We start from the raw sequence: 17,729 nt of genomic DNA, 5'->3' as shown, positions 1-17,729 counted from the left end.
CTATTGGAAAAAGAAGGGGTTCTTTTTTTAGAGTCATTTAATGTTCCATGACTATGAACTAATCCTAATTTTAACATTAGCGCTTTTATGTTTTTCACCCTAATTAAATGAGGTAATAATGTTTAGCCTGTGGCATAATGGAGGACAGATGACATGATTTACATTCTCTTTTCTCTGAACAATATGATTTTGGGGGGCTCTCCGTTTATAATGACACATGTCTCTAGTTTAGCTTCGTCACACTCAACAAAAATATTTAAGATTTAACCTTATGTGTATGTTATTTATTTTTAAAATATACATTAATATAATTATTACTTAGTAAAGAGACCTTCATTTTTTATTGTCTTCCCCTGATTTAACAAATTTACTCATAGGGAGGACTTCCACACAGTTGCTTATTATTTTATTTGTTTTATATATTGGTACTTTGGTCTCTAATGTCCTTTGGTCCTTATTATCTCTATACGTTTCCATTTTGCATTTCTATTTAGAATAAAGAGATAGAAACATGAAAATTAATAACCCATACATCATATTTTTTATGTGCTTAATAGGAATGAGCAATTAAGGCTAGAAACCTCAATTTTAATACTGTTTTCAAAACTCGTTTATTACATGTATTGTTGCTTCAGTGAAAAAGCGAGTACGTAAGGATAATATGTAGTCAGATTAAAACAGGATAACTAAGTCTGGGTTTTTTTTTTTAAAAAAAGCATATGATGTCTATGCACTGCATAGCAGAGTATTACTAAAACTTGCATAAATTCTCATATCTTCAGCTTTTATGGGAATGCTTTGGCTAGGCTTGGATTTGAATCTTCATAATGACAAAGGTTCTAACATTTTTTTAAAACACATTATACTGTATTTAGAAAATCAAAAATTCATCTTCCTCATTATACTTGTGCTAAGTTTGTGAAACTATACTATACTATATGAAAAAGGTAAAATTTTATATGTATTTAAATTATGAAAAGTAGCATCGTGTGCATTTAAAAAAATTTTTGGTAACTTGTGGCACTTTGGTAAAGGAATGTGCAATTAGAAAAGTTTGTGCTATTTTATTTGTGTTTTAATTCCCAGGAATTACTTGGCTTTAGATTTAAAACCAAACCCAATTTTAAGACTAGCACTTTTTTCCTACTGGTAGTTCCTTTTTTTCTATATATGTGGAACATTTAATTTAAACCATTCTTTGCAATGAGCTTTTGCTTTCCTCCTTCATCCTAACTAACCTCAAAAACTTTTAATTTGAGGAAAATTTTAAATTAATCCAGTGGTAATTAGAAAAGCATTTTAGGTAGCATGGCTGTTTAATCTGGTGCCTGACTTTAGAAATTTTCTGACAAAAATAACTAAATTCCAAAAAATAATATTCAAACATTTTAATTAGTTTTTATTGATTATAACCAATTGAGTAAGTTGGTGTCCATATAGTCATAATTTACCTTAAAATCTGAAGCTGCCAAGACAACTCCATACACAGCTGTGCTTAAAATACCCTCATATCCTCCAAAGAGACATGATAAGAAGAAATAGAACTCTGTATGATTATGGCTATTATACATACTTCTATTAGGTTACCAGTATTTTACTGTGACACACTCTTGGGTAGTAGAAATAAAATGAAAACAAATATAAATGCTTTAACATTAGATTTTGGCATCAATACAGAATATACATAGACGGTTGCAATAAAATATTTATGTGCCTGTATGTAAAGAATTTATCTTAGTTTTTTATGGTCTTTTTCATTTGAGGCTGCACAATCATTTTAAATGTAAAGACAACAGAATATGTAAATGAATGAAATGATGTCCTTGTTTGCCATAGGATTAAACATTCTGTTGAATTTTTGAGGGGCATTAGCTGCCATATATTATGACATAAACTAGATTGTTCAGAAGCAAAATGTGAGTCTTATAGACAAATCACCACATTTAGAAATTATACATCTTTCCCTTTCCTCACAAAATGAATTTAGAATTTACAATTCAAATTTTATCAATTTAAGCTGCTAATTATTAAAACTTACCTAATATGCATTAAAAGATTAAATGAAATAAAGACTACAAAAGAATGCTAATTAATAGCATAACTCCATATACTATCAAACTTCTGATAATGTTAAGTTTCTTATAAAGCCTTAAAATATTTTGGTGAAAAATTAATTACTTGGAAATAAAGGCACTTTATTACCTTGAACTAGCTATTTATCTGTATAGAATTTGTCTAAAATCCCATAAAATATTCTTTATGCTTTTATAAATTTATCCTATTTATGTGTTTTTCTAAAGCTTCTTATAATAATTCAAACTATTTTAACTTAACAGAAAATTGCATTACATAATATAACCAATGAACAATACAGAAATAAAACTCAAGAGTAACAAAAGTGATGTGATAATGGCAAAACTGTTAGTCTAAGTTTGTCTACAATCATTTGAGGTTAAAATGTAAAATTTAAAAGCTAACTTCAACAGCTTTTATTTTTTAAATCTTATTTTTAATTGGTACTACCTGTGTTGAAATGATGGTCCAATATAAGGGCAATCAAAACTATTCAGCCAGCCTGTCATAACTCAATTTTGTTTAGTTGAGGTTTTTGTTCATGTAACTCTAAAACATTAAGAAATCAGTTCTGTTTCTTCTATGCTCAAATCAGCCATGCCTGGTGAACTATCAAGTTTAAATTAGCAACATGGATGTGCTGCTGGGTATAGATATTTCCTCTTCAGAAAATTATTAGTTGATTTATACAATGGTTTTGATTCAGCAGAAAAAGCATAGGATAATTTTTTTCAAAAGTTAAATTTTTTTTCAAGTGTAACCTTACATCTTTCTGATATTTATAAAGATAGGCTAACTTTTATCCAAAAAGGATATTTCAACAGAATATTTCAAAGTGAACAAACTTTGCTTTCTTTTTTGTTGGAGAGCAGTTCACTTAAGAAAAAAAAAAACAGTTGTCTATAATTTTACTTATCTTTAATTCTTTCTCTGTGGTGGCCATTTTTCTATCACTAGTTTTAAATGTTTCACTAAGTGTAAATGCTGCTTCATAGACACAGTTATCATTACATGATACAAAAAGGATCCAAGTTTATCAGAGGTCTTCTCTTACCAAGGAGAGACTAAAGATAAATTCCATGTCAATTCTTTGGTTTGTTTGTTTCTTTTTAAAATAAGATATATTAACCCAAAGGTATGTTAATGTCATGGCATGAACAATCTTAAATGTAGATCTACTGAGTATTTTGTGATGCTGAGTAACAGACTTTTCTCAGATTTCTGTGATGCTAAATATTTTCCTTAGAAGGTTTTGTTTAATGTTAGATTGTTGTTCTGAAAGATGTTGATCCTAGTGGGATTTTTAAAAACTGGGGAAACAAATAAATGCATGTATTACAAGTATAGAAATGGTGAATTGTAAACTTAATCGTATAGTACTGAATCTATTTTCAAAAATGTTTTGCTGTTAAATATATACAACGTAAAATTGCTGCCATACTTGTAATTGAGTACTTTTTCCTAAATGACCCTGTTATCACTATTCCAGAATTAGAAGTTGGGCAGACACATGATTGATTCATGTGTCTGCATAGATGCTTCAAGGTATATTCTTCTCTTGGTGAGTAAAAATATATTTTCCTTGACATCAGTGCATTGAGATCTGAATATACCTGTATCTATCTATTCTTATTGCTCATTTCTTATACAGTAATCTTCTACTATGCCAAAATTGGCCTAGACACAACTTAAAATTGAGGGTTTGTTACATGCTTTCTAACAGAAAGGTTTTCAGTGATATTCATTATGGGTTTGTACTGTAAACATAGTAAAACATAGTAAAACTCCCTTTAAAATTTCATCTATGCTAAATTTAAATTAATATTTTTTCTTTAGCTCACAAATTACCCTAAATCCAGAGAGAATATCAACCCTTTTCACTGTTGTCAAATCCAGCATAAGGAACAGCCCTATGACACTACAAAAACAGTTGAGGAATAAGGAATAAGTCTCTTATGTTACACTTCAGAATAAAGGCACTGGGTGAAAGAAATGAACCGAAGTTCATCGTGAATGAAAGGCTTCTGTACTTGACATTCCTCCACGGAAGGGAAGACAAGTGTCAACACCATTGGCATCCTTTTCAAACTGATCTTATGTGGGATATCTTCCACCACACTGGAGTACTTCTTAACTCTATCAGGTTTATTATTTTGTTCTTTCGATTCGTCAAGCCTTTCAGTTTTCCAAAAACCATTTGTCAGCATTGGGGTAGAGAGACATAAATTTGAAAATACTTTCTTAAGAGATCATGTAACTATATAACTCAATTTGAAAATTGAGGAAGTGGGATAATTTCAATCCACTGCCTCTCACAAGAAACATGTTTTTAAATCTGTAACTGCTTTAGTGTTAACAGGGTACAAAGTGTTTTTTGTCCTGTATTGTACTTAAAAGATTCTCATTGATTGGTGATTGTATTGTACTGTATGAAAACAAATCATACATTGCCTTGTATTGCTTATAACAGACCATACCACATACTACTTCCATTTTCATGTTCCAAGTTTTTCAGTGATGCATGTTAACAGTTAGGTCCTAAAATTCTGTGGTGCTAATTCTTCCATATCCAATGGTGCTTTTGTGGATGCTAACTGCACACATGCTGAACAAAGCTTGAAATTTAAAACTTTCTTCCCTTCCTCTGTTTATAAGAAGTAAAATAAAATAACTTGAATACGTCTCAAAGTATCACTGACAATCTAATAAACTGGTTTATATGTGTGATTAGTTTGGATTTAATTATTTTTCAGAAAGCAGATTAGTTCTACTGGGCCCCCATATCAACCAAAAGTTGATCTTACCATATGTTTATTTTGTTATTTTATTTGTGCCCCCCAAATTGTGGTATCTTTGGTAATTTAAATTCAGTTGGCCTGGCTTCTAAAAATCAAGTTTAGGTCACATCTATAAAAACTAGACCTATCAAACCTGGAAATAAGTAAGTTGAAGAGACCAAAAATGTGTCATTAGAGTACCTGTGTTTATCCTAGTACTTTATTAATAAAGTTTTATCATCTGGCTGAGCCATTAGATAACATTTTCATGGAAGCAAGTATGCCTTCAAAACCTTGATTGCAATTCAAATGATTAATGAAAAGGCCATCCCTGTATACTGATATTTAAAGTAAAAGTTTCACTCCATACATATGAAAATAGGATGAAAAAGTGAAATTGGAAGTTCCCAGGAGGAACTAATCATATGCCAGAATGGCATAATAGGTAAACCCCTGCAGTGGTCTTACTGCATTTTTAATTTTAGCACCTGCACTAAGAACTACAGCATTAGGACAAGTGAAGTTGCTGTCCTCATGAGGGCAGAGGACTGTTTCTCCTAAAGCAGAGATAAATTCAATATTAAGGCAGTGTGCAAATTTACATTCTGACCCTGGTATTTTGCCTAACCCATGTATAATCATAAATTTAGAAAGAAAAGATCAAAACACATCTATTAACAGCTTCTCAAGTGGTAATCATTGATCTCAAATAGAAGATGATCAAGCCTATCAATCTAATCTAGTGTGTCCCATGACTGAAATGACACTCCCATACTGCAATGTATAAAGAATGTAAGGTACAGTAATTTTGCCTCAAATAGTTAATCAATCATGTCTAACTTCTAACATCAAAAAATGAAACATAAAATAGAACCAATATGGACAGTGGGCTGGCATCTCCAGGACTATCTTGAACAAATGCAGTATTTTTCTAAATCACAGCCCAGATATTTCTACTGTATATTTTTGTAAGTGCCTTTATAGCATTCCATTTTATGAACACTGGCAAATAATAAATGTGCTACAAAATAATTCCAGGTTTTCTCTAATCAAAAAGAGGAAGTAGGTAGGTCTATGACTATTTTAGTGTATCTTACTTCTGTGGTAATATTTTGCCTGTTAATTGAAAGAAAAATTAACTCTAATTTATGAAAGAATAAGAGAATAAATTGCTTTTGAGAAAAATGTACGTTTTAATCAATATGAAAATATCTCTAATTTTTTCCCCACACTCATGAGGTTTATGTATTACTGTTCATCATGTTTGTCCCACCTAAAAAAATTATTCTCACAAAATTTTTTATCAGTTTTTTTCTGTATGAAATTATTTTTAAAACTCATCAACTTCAAATAAAATGAGTACACTTTGTAAGTTTGATTCATTTATGGAAATTTTGTAGTCCCTTCCTCTTTAAGTGAAACTATTATTTTAAGCTTTATTAAAGCTACAACATTATATTTGTCTTTATAGTTTTATGAATAATAATTTGGGAAGTTGTGTTTTCTGTTCCTAAGATAATAATTTCCCTTGGAGATCTTAAGCACCAAGGTGTCATCTGTAAATACTTGAATGAAAGCACTTTCAATAAAGATCCAAATGTTCTCCATTGAGGAACATCTTTTGAAATAAATTTACATTAAAAGCTTAATCCTTACTCATTTTAGGAAACTAATTTTTCTCTTCAAGAATTGCTTTGAGTTTCAAAATGGCCAGTAATAATCTTGACCTTATTTTAAAAAAAAAGCCAATCTATAACTGATATAATTTCAGATTTGTCTTCGTGCGTTCTTTTTAAAACTGTCTTAGTAGGTGCATCCTGACTTCACACTAAGATTAAAGTCACTTTTCTTACACTACCTCCCCACCCGCACTTTATCTTTGGGGTAGCGAAAAGACTCTTAGAAAAGAACTAAGATGTAATGTAATTCACACAAAATCAAATGAGTGGTAGTTCATAAGACTGAAGAAACCATAAAATGCAGTGAGCAGAGCATTACACATATTCTCACAAATTGCCTCTTATATTCTGTGAGAGGTAGCTAAAGCTTACACTTTTTGCGAAGCATAATGTTTGCCATCGTAAAAGACTTAATGAAAGATTGGTTCATGAAGATAAAAAGACCTTTGAATGAAAGAGTTGGCCCTCAGTTTTATGTATTTAGAAACTCGGTTTTGTTAGTTCATTCTGGGTAAATACACAAAAGATTCCTATAAAACAAGGTTATAAAGGAAGCATCTTGAGCAGCAGATACTCGGTGGAGAAAATTAATTTACGACAAAAAATAAAGTGTTACTTCTACAAAGTAGGACTGAAAGGAAACTGTACATAAGAAGTGGACTTCAAAGTTTCCTTTATACTTCTTAAGTTATTTAATGATAAGTATGTATTATTTTTATGATTTTAAAAATGATTTTTTACAAAAAGGAAATAAATGCTAGATAGATTAGAATACCTATGTCAACTGATTGGCACATTTCTCTAGTAGAAAATCTTATAAAATTTAGTTAATGTCAGAATGTTGCTTGACAAGTATAAAGTCATATAAAAGGAAATGAGTATTATTAATGAACAGCATTATATTATGATGGGCTCCATAATACAGACCTGCCAAGGAAACAGAAATAATCACATCAGCTCATCAGAGTAGTCACGCCAAGTCAGAGTTGGAGACCACTAACAAATCCTTATCCTTTGAATCTTTTTTTCTAGATTCCATGTGACACTTTCAGTGTGAAAAGTTATTGTTATATAACATAATTAAACCACACATTATCTTGTATTAGTGTGACTTTAGGCTCCTTAATGATATAATACCATTTTATAATTACTATTCAGCATTAAGCATTATCTTTACTTAAATAATATCATATAGTCATATTATTACATTATATCATGTAATTATATCATTTTTAATCATTAATCATTAACCATCATTATTATTAATCATTCACTATCATTATGAATATCATTCATCATTAACAAAAGTTTCACATACAACGCCCCTCTGACCATGACCCTTCTTGATAGAGATTTTGGGAACATTCCAATTCAGAAGTAGCTACTAATGAAAGGTCGTCCTCCCTTGCCCTCATGGTAGACCTTGCCAATAGATCATGGCATTCTTTACAAAGAACCAGATACAGCTCTAGAGTCTGTCTCAACTCAGCCCTCCTGGCAGCCACTACCAGTTGACTGGACTTAGAATACAAGATGGACATATTTGCCATTCTGCCTTTGATGCCTACAGGCATATATACAAGCTATCTGTCTAGGTCCTCCAAGAAGCAGATGCCAAGATGGGCTTAGATGTGCAAGAGATTTATTAGAAGAAATGCCAGTGAGGGAAAATGGAGGAGGAGCTGGTGGAGGAGCCATCAGACTATGATACAAGCCTGCCCCCCATGAAGGAGAAAAAACTTGGGAAGGGAGTAAGGAAGTTCTTAAACTGCGGCGCAGTGCTAAGAAAGTTCCAGCCAGACCGATGGGCAGTCCTTGAGCCAAAGTCACCCTGTGGAGGAGGCCAGCATCTTACAGATACAGGCCTGCTTATCATCCCTGCCACACTCAGGCATTGGCTGGGAACGGCCATGGGGAAGTACAACCTCAATGCAATCGTGGTGATAGATTTCAGAGTATGGCACTAGTCTGTGGATCAATTAAGGGAAATGTGAGACACATTTTCACGGCCACCACAGGCATCTGTTTGCACTGCACAGATCTACATCTCCTCCTAAGTTGAAGGAACACCTTCTCCATGGTCCCTACAGGCCTTTCTTTCTGAGGGAAAAACTCAGAAAAGAGAAGTAAGATAAAGCACAACCCCTGGTGCTGTGTTGGATCTCAGGGCCCCAGCTGGAATTCTTCCTCTTCCTCCACCCCCATTTATTTTAAGCTGCCCCTCACCTTGGCAGGACTCAGTGGCTTACCTGGTGATGTGACTCAAACCTTCACTCCTTAGGAGTCTGGTCTCCTGTAATCATACCCTCCTCAGGCTGTGGTGCAGCACACTTCCATTAGCAGGTACAATGGGGCAAGGAAGTACCAAAAAGATGTGAGAGTGAGCACATGGATTCCACCCATGTTTCTTCCTACCCTTGTTGTTTAAAGCAATACTATTTTCTCCTACTGATGAGGTCAATTATCTCTGCGTATACAGTGATTCCTCTCCTAACCTGCTCGTTCCTGGGCACAAGGAATTCAAAGTGCCCTGGCGACAGCTGTCACTTGTAGCTCCTGGCTGTGTCCTTTGGCAAGAATGTCCCCCATTTGGGGACCAGAACCTCCAACCTTGTAAATCCCAGAGCTGCGGGAACAGGAAGCAGAAACTTCCCCAGTGGGTCATGGGTAGTAATGGTAAGTGAGGCCACTCCTGCCTCCATACCCTGGATTCGCTGATTCCTGTGATCTTCCTATTGAGTGCATAGCACTACATAGAGGTCTCTTGTTTAATGCATATCCTGCATCTTGAAGGAGGGCATCCCATGCTTTCAAAGTATTGACCTCAAGTTGCTGCTACAGCTGTGCCTTTGGAAAGCTGTTTCTGTATTCAGTGAAACTGGCTTCTTCTGGCTGGTGTGATAGTCATAGTCATGTCATAGCCCTACTCCGTCTACTTCCTTCACTACAAAATCGTTGGATGCCTCATGCTCCGCTACCGTGGCCACTCTGTTCCTGTGCCCCACATGCCAGTGCTGAGGTGGCTAATAGCACTCTGATTCATGTCAACTGTCTGAGTCATGTTGTCTATTTGGTGGTTCAGTGCCTGTTCCATGGTGGATGCCTTCTAGCGGACATTAACGTAAGAAACAAAACTCTTCACAGTCCATGTCCACTCCATAAGTCCATCCACATGCCTCTATCCCACACCTCTCTATACCAATCTTCCAGTCCTTTTTCTTCCAGGCTCCTGACCAGATAGCCAGGCCAATATAACAACTGCCCAGGTATCATAAGTGTTTTTACCTCAGTCCACTTCTTCCATATAAAGTGGATGACTGGATGCACTGCTTGCGACTCTGCCCATTGGGAAGATTTTTCTCTGCCCTGTCTTTCAAGGCCACCCCACTCATTTTCAGCTTGCACCCACACATGCCTAGCCACCTCACCCATAAACCAAGCTCAGGCTTTTTCTTCCTCCTTCAGTTGGTTGTATGGGAACCTCCATATGTCCATAGGTGTGAGCTGGGAGAGGGACACTGGTACATTTCTTTGATAAAGATATGAGCTTTGGGCTGCTTGCTCATGCAATGGATTCATGATCTCTGGTCCTGCTCAGGCTTGATCTTGGATATATCCTTTCCATCTTGTAATGAACTGCCACTGGCCCACCCAATTTATGACAACAGAAACCAAATAATAATGGGCAATTCTATACCCATGGTCCACAACCATCATCTCCACCAGGGCCCAGAAGCACTCTAACAGCTGTTTCTCAAAAGGTATCTAATCCTCTGCTGGTTGGCATGGTTTTATCCCATAATCCCAAAGGCCTGCATTGTGATTCCCCCACTGGGGTTTGCAAAAAGCTCTATCTTTCCCACTGCATCTTTTCCCATCACTGACACTGCCAAAGCCATAGGGTCTGCCCAGACATATGGACCAAGCAACAGGGCTTCTGCGCCTGCTGCAGAGCCTTTCATGCTCTGAGCTCCACTCAACGCTGGCAGTTACCTGTTCACGCAGTAACAGGGCCAATGTGTTGTCTCCTGAGTCCAAAAATGCTAACCAGGGTGCTGAGCTTCCTTTATGTCGTGAGATGCAAGACGCACCAATGTTTTTTACTTAGGAGAAGGTATCCTGGCATGCTCCTGACCACTGGACCCCCTATTGAAGTGTCAAGAGTCTGGGTGATCACAGGGTACATTTTGGGGCTCCCACTGTCTTCGGCCTGTTTATCCTTCCTCTGACAAGAAAAACCAATGAGCAGGGTTGCTTGCATTGCAGCCTAGAGAATCCTTTCCTGCTAAGGACTGCAGCCTAGGCCTGCTGCTGAATTCTCTCCTGCTAAGGGCAGCTCATAAATTTCCACTTCACTGAGTGTTATCGTTGTTTTTTGACAGACTTCTAAGAATCACCCTTAGGGGCAAACACACACCTTTAGGGGCAAGCAGTGTATTTGCTGCATCCCCTGAGGTTCCTGACAAGGTGTAAAATCTTAGGTCCTAAAAAAGTTAAATTCCAGGCCTCTTACCAAGCACTCTCAAAATAGAGTCCAAAGTGTGCTCTTTTAGCTGCTGTCTATATATGCCAGCTAATTCTTCAGCTCTTCTGGTGTATAGTCCCTTTCCTTCTAACCATTCCCAGCATGTACCCATCCAGGTTATGCTGGAATTCAACCTTAGTAATCAGACAGGGAGGAGGTGAGGGCAGCTGCTGAGGGGAGCACATGTTCCCTGTGAGGGAGAGGTCTCTGCAACATCTTTTAACGTGATAGAAGTGCCAAGTCTTATCAGACCAGGGAAGGACAGAACACCTCTGCAATCCTAAAGGATTTGAGGAGGCAGGAGGGAATCCCACAGAGATAATATACTCAGAGGCATTCATCTACATGGCTTCTTCCCATTTTTCAGGGTACCAGGTGTCCCTCTGATCAGCACCCTGACCTTGGTATAACAGATCTGTCTTGGCTGAATGGTTAAACATCTGGGGATCTCTGCAATTCTGTTTGAGCTTCAGCCTGTACAACTGTGTCTGCTCTCCCACACTACAGGAGGTAAAGTCCTCTTGATAAGCTGTCAAAGAGACCCTCTGGCTCTCATGCTTAGCCATTAACTGGCTCTGGGTCTCTCATTATTCCTGTGCTGGCATTGGTACAGTTTAGCAGTAATCAGCCAGCTCTGCTGTCTTTGAGGACTTTGTTCTCTCCATAGCTTTCAAATGCCTATTCATCACATCTGTAACAGCATTCTCTTTTGCCAGGGCATTTATGGGTCACCATCAATGAAATCTTTTAACACTTGAGTCACCTACCACCATAGGCTAGGAGCTATCCACGCCTCACCTATCACCCAGGTTAGCATCCTCTTTGCCCACTAGATGGTGAGTAGGTCAGTCCCAAATCAAATCTTTTCTTGGATTATTTGTGGTACGACTTGTGTTTGTCTAGGTCGTCTGAGAAGCAAGAGTTAAGATAGGGCTAGTTATACAAGAGATTTATTGGGAAAGATGGGGAGCTGGAGGAGGCTGGGAGAACCATGAAGCCTGTGCTGATGGAGCCCCTGTGAGGGAGAGAGGAAAGCTCTCAGGCTGCAGCACTGCTCTAAGGAAGTTTTGCAAGGCCCACAGGGAGTCCTCAAGCCAAGGTGCCCTTCAGAGGAGTCCTGTGTCTTTCAGAAATGGGTCGGCCTTCGTATCCCTACCATGAGCAGTCACTGGGAACAATCCTGGGGAAATGGATCTTGGCGTGAACACAGGGATGGAAATCAGAGCACAGTAGCTGCTGCCTTTGGTTAATTATCCTCCCTGCAGTAGGAGATCTGGGAGGCACATTTTCATTGCTGCCACAGCATCACATAGAGACCATTGTGATCTCAAAGAGCTTGTCTCAGCCACTGATGAAATGTTAGTGCTTATTTGACTCAGATTGAAAGAGGGATAATTTTGATCCTTATACTCAAAATTGAGGGTGTAGGATTAACCTCATTGGAGTCTGAACTGACCATGAATAATATACTTAAAAATAACATTAAAATATTCGTGAGTACTCTTAAAATCAATAGTCAAATTTCTACTACAAGAAACAACTACTTTAAAACTTTAAAAAGTATATCAATATACAAATGTCTCACATATATATTATAAATGTTTACATATTGAAAGAAAATATTCTTTCAATATAAAAAACCTAAATTTGTACAAAAAGTAAATATAGAGTTATTTTTGTGTAATCTAAAGATTTTTTTAAAATTTCCTATATAATTTATTCAATAGCAAACCCTGCTAGCATATTTCTTTAATCATTTAAAAGTCTTTGATTTTACTTGGTCACAAAAGTTATACATATATTTTTAAATCAAGTAGTACCTAAATGTATTACTTAGAAAGTTAAAGTCCTCTGTAATCTCATTCCTGAGAGATAACTATTGTTAACAGTTCAGTGGACAGTTTTCCAAATTTATCTACATGCATATATTAACATATACACATAATTTTAAAACAAAAATGGTATTTTACTATACTCAATTACACTATAACGAAATTACCTTTTTAACATTGCATCTTTTACTCCTCACTGGTTTTTTTAAGTAACTTTTTTTTCAAATTGAGATATAGTACTTCATGTAACATAAAATCCACTATTTGAAAGTTCTACTTAAGTGGTTTAGTATATTCACTATGCTGCATAACCATCACCACTATCTAATTCCATAATATTTTCATCCCCCCAAAAGAAACCTGGTACCTATTAGCAGTTAATCCCAATTCCTCTCTTCTCACAAGGCCTATTAGCTACTAATCTATTTCCTGTATTTACGGATTTGCCTACTCTAGATATTTCACATAAATGGAATCATACAATATGTGGCCTTTTGTGTCTGGCATCTTTCACTTAGCATAATGTTTTCCATTAATCCATGATGTAGCATTTACCAGTACTTCATTCCTTTTTATGCCTGAATAATACTCCATTGTGTGAATATACCATATTTGTTTTCCATTTATCAGTTGATGGACATTTGAGTTGTTTCCACTTTTAGGCTATTATGAGTAATGCTGCTATGAACACTCATGTACAGGTTTTTACATGGATATATGTTTTCAGTTCTCTTGGGCATTCACCTAGGAGTGGAATTTCTGGGTCATACAGTAATTCTATGTTTAATTTTTTGGAGAACTGTTGTCCCTAGTTGCTGCACCATTTTAGATCCCCACCAAAAAGCAAATTAATTTTTATAACTAAAATATCCTAGGCATCTTTCTGCATACAAAGATTAATCACATTAGTTTAATAACTATTTACATTCTGTTGTATGAAGGCATCAAAATTTATTTAACTAATCCTCTAAAGATGGGCATTGCATTGTTCTCAGTTTCTTACAATGTCGACTAATGCTGTATTAAACATATTTTATACATATTTTACCAAGTGAAGTTACTTAGTCAAAAGATATGTATGTTTTAATTATTTGATTGCGGTATAAGTGACACTATATATATTTTTTAAGTGTACAATTTGATAAGTTTTGATTTTGTATACAACCATGAAACCTATACTCAGTCAAAATATTGGGTTGTCAGAAAAGTCAAGATGTATTTTGTCTGTTTTTCATCGCAAAAATGCGTCATGACTTTTCCGACAACCCAATAAGAAACATATCCATCACCTGCAAAAGTTTCCTTCCCTCTCTCACACCAATCTCATCCTTTCCCCTATCCCCAGGCAACCACTGGCCTATTTACCATCAATATAGATAAGTTTGCATTTTCTAGAATTTCATGTAAACTGAGTCATACAATATACACTCTTTTTTGCCTGGCTTCTTTTACTCAGCATAATTATTTTGAGATTCATCCAAATTGTTGTGTGTATCAGTAATTCATCCTTTTTATTGCTTCTATTGTAACAATATACTGAATTTTTTATTTATTAATCTATTGATGGACATTTGGGTTGTTTCCAGCCTTTGGCTATTAAAAATAAAAGCTGCTCTGAAAAGTTGTGTTCAAGTATTGTTATGCACATTTGCTTTTATTTCTCTTTAGTAAATAGCTAGGAATGGAATGACTGAATCACATGGTAGGTATGCGTTTAACTTTTTAAGAAACTGTTAAACTCTTCTCCAAAGTGGTTGTTCCATTTTACATTTCCACCAGCAACTCTTCCACATCCTCGCCAACACTTGCTTTTATCAGTTTTTCTAATTTTCACCATTTTCTCTCTGTATATAGTATGGAACCATTTGCATAAAAAGAGGTATATATATATATACACACATTTGCTTCATATACAGAAAATATTACTGAAAGGACATATGAGACACAATTAACAATTACTGCCTTAGAGAAGCAGAACTATGTACTAGATTAGGAAGGAGACATCTTTACTGTATACACTTATTTTTTTTCTGAAACCATGCACCATCAATTCAAAAATAAATTAGAAAAAATGAATTTAACAAAAAAGAATATTCCAAAAGAACGAGTCATTTATTCAAACAAAATTTCTTTATCTTCTTTCCCCCATCTAACACTTTCTTTTTCTAATTCCACACACAGAAGTTACCAAAAAGTCCTTATCCATCCACCTTCAGGATCTTCAAAATTCGTTTTAGCAAACTCAATTTATACAAGCTCTTCTCTCTCCCTCACTACTCCCCCTTCCCATGTCTACTTTTTGTCTTTTCCTATAAAGCTTTCTTTTTTCTGATGCGATGTCACTAATCTCTCCATGGTCTCCAGTCTATTTATTTGTTTTTCCGTTTTGGCCATTATCATCATGAACTTGGGCCAATAATAACTTAGAATTCTTCTTCTTAAGAGGTGAGGGGAGAGAAGATTAGAAACAATTGTATTTTCTTTCTTCCTTTTGATATCTCCTTAACATCACTATCAATTTTAGTGTCTTGATTTAGTAGAATATTTCCAGTACCTAAAGCAGGGCCTGGCACATACTTGCCCTTCATTATTTATTGAGCTGAATGAAAGAATGAAATTAGTGAATGAATGATACACCCTGTTCAAAGACCAGCTCATTTTTTCCATGCAGCCTTAAAACGAATGCTGCCACTCCCAAATTTTAGGAGGTCCACAGTGCCTGCGTCTGTCCTCAGAACTCTCCTAAAGGTAATTCGGAGCCATTCCACTCTTGGCTGGAGAAACATATTGTTAGATGCATGCCCACTATGGAGATACTTTTGTCTTGTTTTGTTTTATTTTACTAGATCACCAGTGTGTTATAAAAGGATATAACTCAAGAATAGCCAGATGGAGGAGATCACAGGGCAAGGTACGGGGAAAATGGGGGTAGAGCTTCCATTCCCTGTTTGGGTGCATCGTTCTCCCTGTGCCTCCATGTGTACAGCAACCCGAACGCCATCCTTTTGGGGTTTTATGGAAACTTCATTACTTAATGATTAAATCACTGGTGATTGAACTCAATCCTTAGCCCCATCCCGTCTCCTCCCTGGGGGAGGAGCTGAAAGTTCCAAACCCCTAAACTTGTGGTTGGTTCCCCTGGCAACCATCCCCCATCCACAGGGCTTTCCAAAAGTCAGGACATTAACATAAACTCAGGTGTGGTTTAAAAGGTGTGTGGTTAGCTCCTATTGAGCTCCTGTTAAGCTCTCATCACTTAGGAAATTCAAAGGGTTTTAGTAGCTCTGTGCCAGGAACAGGACAAAGAACACTATTGGGGATATTTAATGAAATTGCAGAGATGGCTTGCTGTGCTTCATGTTTTCTCCGAATTCTCTAATCTCTCTGTCTCCCATTACCATTGCAGGTCAAAGCAATTTGGCATGGTGTCTATGTACTCAGCACCTCTCTCAAATCAGCTGGAAGGCTAGGGCTGCTAAATTGGAAAACGTCCTTGTCTCTCAAGACACTACTTCTACAACTTCTTGATTTGTAGGTCTCAAGGCAGAAGAGTGAAAATTTTTAAATTTTCTGACAGTTCTCAAAGGAGACCAGAGTGAGAGGTTAAAAACACCAACACCTACCAAAGAGATTGAATGTTCTTTCCCCCATGCTAACAAAGTGTAGCTACCAACAGAAGGTAGATCATCGCCTTTCGACATTCTGTTCTCTCGCTCCTGCCCAATAAGCAAAGGTCTCAATACTAAAAATCACTAATTATATTCTGAATCCCTCATATAGTGAAAAAGCGAATATGTACCAGTGAAGAGCTTCAAGCTGTAAGCCTGGTTTCTATTTAGCAGAAAATACAAACACACACACACACACACACACACACACACACACACACACACACCACTTAAGAAACTACTCTATCATTTATCACATACCCACCATATTCTAAACGCTATGTTATTTTCTTTCATAAGAGATTTCCTTTAATGTATCTATTCTTGTGTGTGTATTTATTCATTCATTACACAACTGGTCGCGGGAGGGGAAAAAATTCTAACAGGGATTTATCCCTCTTGACTTGCCTGGGTCCTTAACAATGAGGACAGAGAAAATGAAGAGCTGGTGTAATGGGCTTTGATTTTCTACAGATGGAGCATTGTTATTTAAACATGATTTCTATCTTTATGTTGTAGTTTCTGGTTTTAAAAGATGGATTCATGGTTAAGCTAAAACTAGATACACAGCAGGAAGTCATTTAAATTCTCACTTGTTAATTCTACCAGAAAACTTAGCACACTGTGTATGGGTTTGAAATCACTGGCCACATCCCAACCTTGTGAAAGATGAGGTATGAACAAGAGCATGTCTCACGACTGAAGAACACTAAATGCAACTATGTGGTTTTGCTATGTCAATACTTAAAGCAGTATGTAATCCTATGTACAAATTTGTTGGGGCTTAAAGGGAAATAAAAGAGGATGGCTCACAAACATCACTACAATTTAATTTTGGGATGTTGTCATCCCTTATAAAAGAAACCCCATACCCATCAGCTGTCAATCCCTATCCCCCACCCCAACTCCACTTTCCAGCCCTAGGCAATCACGAATCTACTTTCTGTCTCTATAGAGTTGCCTATTCTGGACATTTCAAATCAAGGCTCATCCATCTTGTAGCATGAGTCAGTACTTCATTTATGAAGAAGGCTTTTTTAATATCCAAAAATCAAATAAATTCTTTGTGAGGCAATGAGTAAGGCATATTGTAGATAAACATGTAATTTAGTTATGTACCAATATATCTCATTTTGACTGTGTCAGGTGGAAATTTTTTATTTGCACATTTTGAT

General features: G+C 36.1%; 1 protein-coding gene across 4 annotated transcripts in view; it reads left to right on the top strand.

The window, feature by feature from the left end:
* Positions 1-17,729, top strand: part of PURG (purine rich element binding protein G) — a 56,430-nt gene that overhangs the window by 28,211 nt on the left and 10,490 nt on the right. Inside the window, exon 3 of one of the 4 annotated variants that reach the window (XM_019642851.1) lies at positions 16,293-16,735. The exons of 1 other annotated variant lie outside the window; for it this stretch is intronic. In XM_019642851.1, coding sequence (XP_019498396.1) covers positions 16,293-16,421 — 129 coding nt within the window. In that variant the 3' untranslated portion in view covers positions 16,422-16,735. Of the gene's footprint in view, positions 1-3,909; positions 6,223-15,732; positions 15,766-16,292; positions 16,736-17,729 lie in introns of those variants that run through there. 2 more of the 4 variants (XM_019642853.1, XM_019642852.1) reach the window with 2 other exon arrangements.

This window comes from Hipposideros armiger, unplaced genomic scaffold (assembly GCF_001890085.2).
Source record: "Hipposideros armiger isolate ML-2016 unplaced genomic scaffold, ASM189008v1 scaffold_73, whole genome shotgun sequence".
Classification (NCBI taxonomy): domain Eukaryota; kingdom Metazoa; phylum Chordata; class Mammalia; order Chiroptera; family Hipposideridae; genus Hipposideros; species Hipposideros armiger.
The sequence above is the reverse complement of the archived record's forward strand: the minus strand, read 5'-3'. Positions and strand labels throughout refer to the sequence as shown.